This window comes from Neltuma alba, unplaced genomic scaffold (genome assembly GCF_004799145.2).
Source record: "Neltuma alba isolate B1F8T4 unplaced genomic scaffold, ASM479914v2 tig00008230_pilon, whole genome shotgun sequence".
In the NCBI taxonomy this organism is placed as follows: Eukaryota; Viridiplantae; Streptophyta; class Magnoliopsida; order Fabales; family Fabaceae; genus Neltuma; species Neltuma alba.
The window spans coordinates 54483-67110 of NW_021634974.1; the positions used below are offsets into that span (position 1 = coordinate 54483).

General features: G+C 35.6%; 1 protein-coding gene across 1 annotated transcript; it reads left to right on the plus strand.

Annotated features, from left to right (window-relative positions):
- Nucleotides 1-6154: 6154 nt before the first annotated feature.
- LOC114753870 (splicing factor 3B subunit 1) lies at nucleotides 6155-10434 on the plus strand. Its single transcript, XM_028942576.1, has 2 exons — nucleotides 6155-6228; nucleotides 6349-10434. The coding sequence occupies exon 2, from the start codon at nucleotides 6410-6412 to the stop codon at nucleotides 10202-10204; it is 3795 nt and encodes a 1264-aa protein (XP_028798409.1). The 5' UTR covers nucleotides 6155-6228; nucleotides 6349-6409; the 3' UTR covers nucleotides 10205-10434.
- The last annotated feature ends 2194 nt before the right edge of the window (nucleotides 10435-12628 follow it).

A 12628-nucleotide genomic window follows, 5' to 3' on the forward strand; every position in this document is an offset into this window, starting at 1 on the left:
TAAAATGATGTTGCATGAATTGTAAATCATATTTTGTCTTTTGTTCATGTATTGTTGCCATTTTCTCGATCATACATATTTACAAAGGCATTTTCAAAGGATGTCTAAAAGGTATTACATGTTGAATGATGTTGCTCATAAAAAATATATAAATCAGTAATCACGAGAGAGAACAAAAACCAAGAGCTTCCAAGGTTACTGAGTTCGTAAATTGCAATAGAAATCATGTTTTTCGTCCCTGAGGATGAAAACATAAGGGCGTGTTTGGATTAGTAGTGATAGAAGTAATTTTTTTCCAATATAAATAAAAGTCAGATAGTGTAATGTAAGTTACGTTTGTATTGATTTTTGTAATAAAAAAAGTCAATTTGTAAAAATAGAAATTATTGTTAACAGTTTGAACTGAGTTGTTGATATAACATAATGGCGTAGTGTGATTTATGTAGCTGATCCCACTTAATGGGACAAGATTTGTTATTGTTGTTGTTGTAAAAATAGAAATTATTTGCATTATTGTTATAAAAGTAAGTTTAATTGTAAAATGATTAAAAATAGCATGAATTTTATTAGATAAGCATATGTATTTCTTCTCTTTTTGCGCTAGAATATATATTGTATTTATTAAATAATACATATTTTTCCCAGAATACACATATATATTACTCTTCCGGTCCTTATTATAAGACCCCATTTGACTTTTTATTTGGTCCTAATTATAAGACCCTAATCCATTTTGTCTCTTATATTTATGCATTTTTTTCCAAGATAATCCTTCTAATAATGATAGTTTTAGCCAATATACTTAATTAGTAAGGATATTTTAGGAATGACAATACTTATTTATTATAAATAACCAACTTAACTTACTTCCTTAATCTCCTCAAATAAGTCAATTGGGTCTTATAATTTGGACCGGAGGAGTACTATATACGTATTGTGCTTACATAATATGAAAATTTTAAAAGAAACATGAAAAAACAATAATAGAAAATGGGAAAATCTTCTAGCAGCCACAATTAATGCCTCCTAAGTCCTAATGTTCTCCTTTATCAACATCTTTTTTGGTGTAAAAATTATGGAATATTAACATTATCAATAATTTATTATTCAACAAATAAAATAGTTGCTAGCTGCCACGGTAAAATATTAAAATTACGGGGTGAACAGATGAAAAAAAGGAGACAATAAAAGGGTAGCTTCGCTAAGTTAATTTTCACAGGGCATTGAATGTTGATAAAAATAGCTTGTCGCACTGTGACGTGCTCAGAAGCAGGAAAATTTGACATAATCTTTGACTAAGGGTATGTTTGGATTGGCGTTACGTAAAACTGACTTCTAGCTCAACTGACTTTTGTAACTGAAGTTAAAGTAAAAGTTAGTTAGAGTATGTTTGGATAGGTGCTTTTAAAAAGTCAGTTAAAAAAGTTGAAAGTTGTTTGGATGATGAATAAAAAAGTTAGTTTAGTTGTAAAATGACTAAAAAGGGCATGAACTTTATTAAATAGTAGTTTTTGAAATTTTATGTTTTTAATGTGATAATAGGTTAAAAAAACATATAAAATTATTATGATAATTTAGCTGGCATTTCCTTAATAATAGAGTCTATTACCTCAGTAAAATTTCAATAATACAGCTCATCTTATTTAAATATTAGCTGACATTTCTTAATATAGTCTATTATCTCAGTAAAATTTTAATAACACAGCTTATTTCATTTTAATCTTAGTTGGCATTTGCTTAATCCAGTATGTTATCTCAGCAAAATTTTAATAACACAGTTCATCTTATTTTAATCCTAGCTGGCATTTGCTTAATTTATCCCATTACCCCAATAAAGCTTCAATTATACAACTCACGTCATTGTAATTTTAACTGGCATTTACTGAATTTATTTTATTATCTCGATAAAATTTTAATAATACAGCTCATATCACTTTAATTTTAGTTGGCATTAACCCTTATTCTAGTAAACTCTCTTGGTTTTCTTTAGCCCAGGCGTCCCTTCATGTTCTCCTCCTGATTTGCAGACCGGAGCTCCTCTTGGGTTCGCATGCCTTCATCCTTTGTTCATTTTCTACACGAACCAGATGTCGAGAGAGAAGAGAAGTCGAGCTCAAACCAACGTCGGTGTTCATTTTCTACACGAATCAGACGTCGAGAGAGAAAAGAAGTCGAGACCAAACCAAAGTCGGCTGTCGGTTTTGCCGTCCATTGCCAGCAGACTGGAGAGAAGGAGGGAGGGAGAGCAGTCGGTGACGGTGGAGAAGCTCTACGGAGGGAGTGACTAGTGAATGGATTCGGGGAGAGAGAAAATGTAGGGAGGGTTAAAACTGGTAGGTGATATTAATAATGCCCCATAACAGTAGACTTCAGTTTCAGATGCTCCAGAAGTAGCTCTCCTCAGCGTTGCCAACGTTCACCGTTTGCCATAGAAGTCGATTGGAGAAGATATTCTAGCCAAACAATCATTTTTCTTCATTTCAGTTGCAAACGTTGGTTTCACAATTTCTTAGGCTCTTTCAGCGTTCTAAATGGCAATCCAAACGTAGCCTAAACTTTTGGAACGAAAGTCTTTTGCTGGTAATGTCATCTCAAACACATAGCCGGTGACTAAAGTAGCAATGGCTAATTCCATGGTTATAGCAATGAAATCCAATTCAAGTGTTTTTGGCGGAATTGGATTCCTTGAGAATTGCAGTTGTTGGTTAACAAGCATGTAAAACCATGAGTTTGTTTTCAATTTTGGGGGATATTTGGCTAACCTAATAAGTATTTTTCAAAAATACTTTTTTGTAAATCGAGACAAACTCTTTTGTATATTTATTTCATATGCCGTAAAAGCATTGATCTTACCCAAACACCCCTTTTAATTCCATGAGTAGAATTTCAAGCTGTCCAACAAGGCTTTAGTTTAAGAACCCGTGAAGCCCTTTTTTTAAGGTTTTATAATAATACTATTTTTTTGGAGAGAATCACAAATAAAGACCCTTCAATATACAAAATAACAGATTGGTCACCTAAATAAGTGAAATTACTCACAAGGACCGAGTCTCAAATTGTAATTATGAAATCATGGCCAAATTACCAAAATACCCCTTTTTAATTTTTTTAAAAAAGAAAGCCATTGCCTCACCGGAATCCGGCCACCGGCGTCGGAGCTCCGACGGCCGCTCCCGGCCACTGTCGGCGACCGGACGCCGGGGTCTGGCCGCTGGAGCTCCGGCGCCGGAGGCTGCTTTCGGTGGCCTTCCTTTGTTTTTTTTTTGCAATTGTTTTTTTTTAAATAGTGGGGGAAGTGAGGTTGGGGGGATTTGATCCCCCAACCTAATGCTTCCCAAAATAAGGAACGACCATTGAACCAACAAATTTTGTTAACATTATGATGTAAAAAAAAAAAGTTAACTTATTTACTCTTGTTCCAAGTGATAACAACAATACATTTGGAAATAACAAGTTCTGATTGTAAAATAACATGTCTGGAATAAAAATTTAACAATATGTTTTTTTTATAACAATAAATTTTGTTGCAGGTAATAACGACAATACATTTAAAAATAACAAGTTCTGATTATAAAATAACAAGTTTGGGATTAAAATTTAACAATACTTTTTTTTTTCTTCTAACAACACACTTTGTTTCAAGTGATAACAACAATACATTTAAAAATAACAAGTTCTGATTATAAGATAATAAGTATAGGATTAAAATTCAACAACACGTTTTTTTATAACAATTAATTATTTTATACTTTTAAAAAATAAATTATTTATAACTTATAAAAAATATTTTTAATATATTTATTTCTCTAAAAAAATACTTTTTAATCTGTATATCTATACAACTCATTATAAATCAAACTACTTCTTATAAATTATAAAGTATTTATAATAAGGCATTGTTAATCTATTAATCATAGTATAAATTTTATATTATTTCATTCTTTAAATATTAAAAATAGTTTTGTATATTTAAAGAATAAAATAGTATTTTTAATTATAAATTAGAGATAAATTTCATTTATAAATTTAAGCAGTCAAAAAGTATTTTTAATCCACAATAAATTGTACTATTTATAATTTATAAGAAGTAGTTTGATTTACAATAAGTTGTATAGATATATAGATTAAAAAAAATTTTAAAAAAATTAAAAAAGTGTGTTGCCATTTTCCCTAAATTTTATTTATAAATTTGAACAATAAAAAAGTATTTTTAATCTATAAAAAATTATACTTCAAGTTCTGATTATAAATTCGAGATAAAAATTATTTTTTTAGCAAATTAAATAGATTACAAGTACTTTTTATAAGTTATAAATAATTTATTTTCCAAAAGTATAAAATAATTAATTGTTATAAAAAAAAGGTGCTGTTGAATTTTAATTCCAGACTTGTTATTTTATAATCAGAACTTGTTATTTCCAAATGTATTGTTGTTATCACCTGAAGTAAAGTGTATTGTTATAAAAAAAATATGTTGTTAAATTTTAATCCCAAACTTATTATCTTATAATCAGAACTTGTTATTTTTAAATGTATTGTTGTTATCACTTGAAACAAAGTGTGTTGTTATAAAAAAAACGTGTTGTTAAATTTTAATCTCAAACTTGTTATTTTATAATAAGAACTTGTTATTTTTAAATGTATTGTTGTTATTGTCTGCAACAAAATTTATTGTTATAAAAAAAAGTGTTGTTAAATTTTAATCCCAAACTTGTTATTTTATAATAAGAACTTGTTATTTTTAAATGTATTGTTGTTATTACTTGTAAAAAAATTTATTGTTATAAAAAAAACGTATTGTTAAATTTTTATTCCAGACGTGTTATTTTACAATCAGAACTTGTTATTTCCAAATGTATTATTGTTATCACCTAGAACAAGAGTAAATGAGTTAACTTATTTTTTTTTTTACATCATAATGTTAACAAAAATTTGTTGGCTCAATGGTCATTCCTTATTTTGGGAAGCATTAGGTTGGGGGATTTGATCCCCCCAACCTCACTTCCCTCACTATTTAAAAAAAAATAGTTGCAAAAAAAAAAAAACAAAGGAAGGCCGCCAGAGCTCCGGCAGGTGGCCAGATTCCGGTGCGGCAGTGGCTTTCTTTTAAAAAAAAAAAGATTAAAGAGGGGTATTTTGGTAATTTGGCCATGATTTCATAATTACAATTTGAGACCCAGTCCTTGTGAGTAATTTCACTTATTCAGGTGACCTATCTGTTATTTTACATATTAGAGGGTCTTTATTTGTGATTCTCTCATTTTTTTGGGAGATTAATAATAATAATTTGATCTGTTTAGTTTAGATTGACAAAAATTTTATTTTTTGAACTGGCTGTAATTTTTTTATATAAAAAACACGTTGCAATTTAATAGTTATAGTTTTAATTATTTGAATGTTGAAACCAACAATTTTTTTTGCCAACCAATAATTAAAACAATTAAAACTTTAGAAAATGAGTTGTATTCAATTGAAATTTAAGAATTGAGTTTTTAATTAAATCAGGACTATATCTAAGTGAATGATTTTTTTTCTAAATAAAAGGGGGATAATTCATGAAAAAATGTGCACTAATTGTTCAAAAATTAATAAATAGAAAATTTTAATTCTTAACACAAATTATTACAATAAGAATTCATTATTTGAAAGAAGAATTTACAAACTATTCAAATTTAAAGGAGTTATTTAATTTTGTGAGAAAACTTAAATTTATTGTCATCATCGTCATCATTTTAATAATAGTTGATAATTCATGTCAGAAATTTAATTCATCTTTAATGTTTGCCATTGCTATAAATTTGTTATTAATGAGTTCCAGAGGTTGTTTGAGTGGAAACAAAATTATGGTTATAAAAATATTTTCACGACATATAAAGTAAATATACAAAAAAAATTGTCTCGATTTATGAAAAAATATTTTTTAAAAGTATTTTTTTGAATATTCCAAATATCTCCTCAATCCCATACCATAGCATGCAACCATTGAAGTCGGTTCTCCTTGTGTTCTGTTTCTCTGGGGGTCCGGGCTACAGTCGGTCTTGGAGTCCAAGTTCAATTAGACCCTGATCCACTTAAGTACTATTAACCCGACCCGGAAAAATGTTTGCCGACTTAATCCGTAAATATTTATATCTCGCACTCCGCTTTCATTGAAGGTTTTGTTTTCATTTCATACCAAGGAATTTCGGATATAGAGCAGAGGATTAAACCCTATCAAATCGTATATCGGTAAGGCGCCTTCTTTAATTTTCACGCCTCCTACTTTTAGCTTCTTCGCCTGTTGATATATCTTCACATCTAATTTTGGTTGTTGCGAACTAGAATTATAATTTTTGGCGTATTTTTCAGGAGCTAGGGTTTTGGAACACTACCAGCTTAGTGAGATAGTTTCGTTTTGAAGCTATCAGCCATGGCGTCCGTGGACCCGGAGATTGCGAAGACGCAGGAAGAGCGGAAAAAGTTGGAGCAGCAATTGGCGTCCCTCACGTCGGTGACCTTCGATACGGACCTCTATGGCGGTAGCGACAAAGATTCCTATCTCACTTCTATTCCCGCCAACGAGGATGAGGAGAATCTCGATGCGATGGACAATGAGGTTGCTCGGAAATTGGCGTCTTACACTGCTCCGAAATCCTTGATGAAGGATATGCCCGGAGTCGGTGATGCGGATGCAGATGTTGGGTTTAGGAAGCCGCAGAGGATTATCGATCGAGAAGATGATTACAGGCAGAGGAGGTTGAATCGGATTATATCGCCGGAGCGGCACGATCCTTTTGCCGCTGGAGAAAAGACCCCTGATGCGTCCGTGAGAACGTATGCGGATGTGATGAGGGAGGAGGCGTTGAAGAGGGAGAAAGAGGAGACTTTGAGGGCTATTGCAAAGAAGAAGAAGGAGGAGGAAGAAGCTGCTAAGGCTGCTCCAGAGAAGGGTAAGGAGTCCGATGCGGCGGCAGCGCCGAAGAGAAGAAATAGATGGGACCAGTCCCAAGATGATGGGGCGGCGAAGAAGGCCAAGACTTCAGACTGGGATATGCCGGATACCACACCTGGTAGATGGGATGCAACTCCAACCCCGGGGAGAGTGACGGATGCGACTCCAGGGAGGAGGAATAGGTGGGATGAAACTCCTACCCCTGGAAGATTAGTGGATTCTGATGCAACTCCGGCTGGTGGTGCTACACCTGGTGCAACCCCTGCTGGTATGACATGGGATGCCACCCCAAAGCTCTCTGGCATGGCTACGCCAACTCCTAAAAGGCAGAGATCAAGATGGGATGAGACACCTGCTACTATGGGTAGTGCCACACCTCTGCCAGGCGCCACACCTGCCGCTGCTTATACACCAGGTGTAACTCCGGTTGGAGGAGTTGAGTTAGCTACTCCAACTCCTGGGGCAATCAATTTGCGAGGTGCCATTACACCAGAGCAATATAATTTGTTGAGATGGGAGAGGGACATTGAAGAGAGGAATCGCCCATTAACAGATGAGGAACTTGATGCCATGTTTCCCCAAGAAGGATATAAGATATTGGAACCTCCAGCTTCGTATGTGCCTATTAGAACCCCTGCAAGGAAGCTTCTTGCTACTCCAACTCCGCTGGGGACTCCTCTTTATCAAATCCCAGAGGAGAACCGTGGTCAGCAGTTTGATGTTCCAAAGGAAGCACCTGGTGGCTTGCCCTTCATGAAACCTGAAGATTACCAATACTTCGGGGCATTGTTGAATGAAGAAAATGAAGAGGAATTATCACCAGAAGAACAAAAGGAGCGGAAGATTATGAAGCTTCTGCTTAAAGTTAAGAATGGAACGCCACCACAGAGGAAAACTGCATTAAGACAGCTTACAGACAAAGCTCGCGAGTTTGGAGCAGGGCCGTTGTTTAATAGGATCCTACCGTTGCTGATGCAACCTACTCTAGAGGATCAAGAGAGGCATCTTTTGGTTAAGGTTATTGACAGGGTTCTGTATAAATTGGATGAGCTGGTTCGCCCTTATGTCCATAAGATTCTTGTTGTTATTGAACCTCTGTTGATTGATGAAGATTACTATGCACGTGTGGAGGGTAGGGAGATCATTTCCAATCTGAGTAAAGCAGCTGGCTTGGCCACAATGATTGCAGCAATGCGACCTGATATTGACAATATTGATGAATATGTTAGGAACACTACTGCTAGAGCTTTCAGTGTTGTTGCCTCTGCTCTTGGTATCCCTGCACTCTTGCCCTTCTTGAAGGCTGTGTGTCAGAGTAAGAAATCATGGCAAGCCCGGCATACGGGGATTAAGATTGTTCAACAGATTGCCATCTTGATTGGTTGTGCTGTCTTGCCTCATTTGAGATCTCTTGTGGAGATTATAGAGCATGGACTGAATGATGAGAACCAGAAGGTGAGAACAATCACTGCATTGTCACTTGCTGCTTTGGCTGAGGCTGCTGCACCTTATGGAATTGAAAGTTTTGACTCTGTACTGAAGCCGCTGTGGAAGGGTATAAGACAACATCGTGGAAAGGTGTTGGCTGCATTTCTTAAGGCTATTGGTTTTATCATTCCTTTGATGGAAGCGCTGTATGCTAGTTACTATACCAAGGAAGTCATGCTAATTCTGATTCGTGAGTTCCAGTCACCTGATGAAGAAATGAAGAAAATTGTTCTGAAAGTTGTGAAGCAGTGTGTTAGCACGGAGGGTGTGGAGGCTGATTATATTAGGAATGATATTCTGCCAGAGTTTTTCAGAAATTTCTGGGTTAGGAGGATGGCTTTGGATAGAAGAAATTATAGGCAACTTGTAGATACAACTGTAGAGATTGCTAACAAAGTTGGTGTGGCTGATATAGTCGGGAGAATTGTTGAGGACCTTAAGGATGAGAGTGAGCCTTACAGGCGAATGGTGATGGAAACTATTGAGAAGGTGGTTACCAACCTGGGTGCATCTGATATAGATGCTAGGTTGGAAGAGCTACTGATCGATGGTATTCTTTATGCATTCCAAGAACAAACCAGTGATGATGCTAATGTGATGCTTAACGGATTTGGTGCAGTTGTGAATGCTCTTGGGCAGAGGGTAAAGCCTTATCTTCCTCAGATTTGTGGTACAATCAAGTGGCGGTTAAATAACAAGAGTGCAAAGGTGAGGCAGCAAGCAGCAGATCTTATTTCAAGAATTGCTGTGGTAATGAAGCAGTGCCAAGAAGAGCAATTGATGGGTCATCTTGGTGTTGTGTTGTATGAGTATCTGGGAGAAGAGTATCCTGAAGTTTTAGGTTCAATTCTTGGAGCACTCAAGTCCATTGTCAATGTTATTGGTATGACAAAGATGACTCCACCTATTAAGGATCTGCTACCCCGCTTAACCCCAATTTTGAAGAACAGGCATGAGAAGGTCCAGGAGAACTGTATTGATCTTGTAGGTAGGATTGCTGACCGTGGGGCTGAGTTTGTGCCTGCAAGAGAGTGGATGAGAATCTGCTTTGAGCTTCTTGAGATGCTCAAGGCACACAAGAAGGGAATTCGTAGAGCTACAGTGAACACTTTTGGATATATTGCCAAAGCCATTGGACCACAAGACGTCTTGGCCACTTTATTAAATAACCTCAAGGTGCAGGAGAGGCAAAACCGTGTTTGCACAACTGTTGCTATTGCCATAGTTGCTGAAACCTGTTCGCCTTTTACAGTTCTGCCAGCTCTGATGAACGAGTATCGTGTGCCAGAGCTTAATGTGCAGAATGGTGTTTTGAAATCCCTTTCTTTCCTGTTCGAGTACATTGGTGAAATGGGAAAAGACTATATCTATGCTGTGACTCCATTACTTGAGGATGCTCTCATGGACAGGGATTTAGTTCACAGGCAGACTGCTGCTTCTGCTGTGAAGCACATGGCTTTGGGTGTGGCTGGTTTGGGTTGTGAGGATGCCCTGGTCCATTTGTTGAACTATGTCTGGCCAAATATATTTGAGACCTCTCCTCATGTCATAAACGCTGTCATGGAAGCCATTGAAGGAATGAGGGTAGCTTTGGGTGCCGCGGTTGTACTTAACTATTGCCTCCAAGGACTGTTTCACCCAGCGCGTAAGGTTAGAGAAGTGTACTGGAAGATCTACAACTCACTTTACATCGGAGCTCAGGATGCCCTTGTAGCTGCTTACCCCATCCTGGAGGACGAGCATAACAATGTATACAGCAGACCTGAATTGATGATGTTCGTTTAAAGATGTTGGACACCATGAACAGGCACTATTATATACTAGTTTGGTTGGTAAGTAATGACCATGTGAGCACGTATTCATGACATGAGAATATTTTGACCTCGTTGTATTATTAGGTGTTTCTCTAAACAACAAGGTTTGTCTGATATTTCTTTTTAGCAGGGGCATTCTATTTATTATTTGTGCTTTGTTATCATTTTACACTCACGCCTTAAGTACAACATCTCCCCTAATATTGTTGACTCGAACTGAAGCAATATATCCAATATAGACTTGGGAGGAATTATCTAGCTATGGAAACGCAAGGTTTGTACAACTTTGTCTTATGCAGAGAAAGGTTCTAATGTGAACTATTTTGTATCACCTTTATGGTAAGGAGGTGTCGGATGATTTTCCTGATCCGAGATTTTTTCCCACAAGACCTTGACTAAGATGTGAGCGGACAGATTGATGATGTGAATGGATCGATGCTGTATTAACCCCTTCCAGGTTGGCTTTATTTCAGGCAGATGTATTTAAGACACTATCATTGGTGAGTAGGAAATTGTGCGTTTGAATATTTGATAACAGTGTAGAGGCATTGAAAATTGACTTGTAATTTAAGACAATGTGTTTATCTTAGGGATGCTTAGAACATCCTATTTGTTGGGGAGGCTTCTCAGTAGTAATTGAGACGCAAAACTGCTGTGAAGTTTTTTTTTTATTTTTTTTATTTTTTTGGTCACATGATGAGGATCCTTCCGATGTGTGGTAGTGGGCATTGAGTAAATCTTCAGTTTAGAAGGTACGAATGAAATACTTGTGACACAAAATTACAAACAAGTATAGATAACAGTGACACGACCTAGATCTTGGAAAATGACCGTCACACTTGCCGCACTAGGAATCCCGGGGGTCTCATTCAGCTCGGTGATGATCACACGCTGCGTTTTGTATTTTAAATGCTGAGTCATTCACCTGTGTGCACACTTGTCTGTCATGTAAACATGATTCTGTTTATGCATGTTATTTATAAATATGCTCTCTCACTGTTTTTCTGCAATTCATTGATTTTGCTCCACCATCTTGGAGGACTGAAGGGTGGTTGTTCTCTCAATTTCCCAATCATAACTCGATAGGACTTGGTTCTTGAATTTTTAACTGGCCTGTGGTTTAACCCCTTGTGTGTGTGTCTTTTTCCAAGTACTTTTTATATTATTATTCTTATCATCTATAATTTAATGAGTTGGCAAAAATATTTTCCAATTTAGTTGCAACTCGGCTTTAAACAAAAGAAGGTTTTATATTAAACATCTTCAACTGAGCCGAAAGCTTCTTGTATCTCCGATTCCTTGCAGTCCATTCTGCTTTATAACTTGCATATCATGGGACCTAGGCTGTGAAAAACCATACAAAGCTGTTGAGCACGATTGGGTACAAAGCTTTTTATAATATTTCTAATTTTTTAAAAATATATTTTGGTCTTAAATTTCACTTCTTTCTATTAAAATAATCTAATTTTTTTATTTTTTATTATTTAATAAAAGTTATACCCATTTTAATAATTTTACAAACTACACCTACTTATTCAATCATAATCTAAACAATTTTACCTAATCTAATATTTACAAATTAACTTTTATAACATTTAATTTAAATATAAATCACATTACTCAATCTAATTTTTTTAAGAGTCAAATTTGAAAATAAAAAATTTTCTACTACTAATCCAAATTGACCCATATCCATTGTTAGCTTTAAGGCCGCACAAGGCTCGGGCATTCTCCTGGAGAGTACTGCAATAGAAGATCCTGCGAAATGTTTGCAAGGTGGATCCATTTTTATCCTAATTGATGTAGTCGCCACTTGCAAGTTGTATCGCCCAAGAACAATGTAGGCTTAGAGTAATTTCTGTGTTGTCTCATCTCATTTTTTTTGGATGAAGGCAAAAAGAAAATTTTAGGTTGGTTGACTCAGAAGGATTCATGCAGGCCGACGCTATGTTGAACTTGTGGCTTCTTCATTGCAGTCTCCTTTTGTGCTATTTCATGGTTTCTTCCAAAAATCAGTATAAATCTTCTTTGAAATTTCGCAGAAAATAATCACTATGAAATTTTCTATTTCTATTTATCGTGAAAGAGGAAATTGTACAGGGAAGAAGCAGATGACCCCAAAAAAAAAAAAAAAAATTGCCATTGAGCCTTCGAAAATAAGGCCACCATGAAGGCAGCGAAATCCTAGAATATAAAGACAGATGATTTACGGAGATTCCACACTAAATAACTAGATCAGAGACAATAGAACAAATTAAATGTAGATACACAAAAAAAAAAAAAAAAGTACAGATACACAAAAGCATGAACAAGGAAGGCCTTTCCATCAACCAGAAATCAATGACAAAGGAATCAGCTTCCTCTTTCACTTGCCTTTACACCAGAGCGGACCACC

Coding starts and splice junctions, on each gene's coding strand:
- LOC114753870 (XM_028942576.1), top strand. CDS start 6,410: ATGGCGTCCGTGGACCCGGAGATTGCGAAGACGCAGGAAGAGCGGAAA.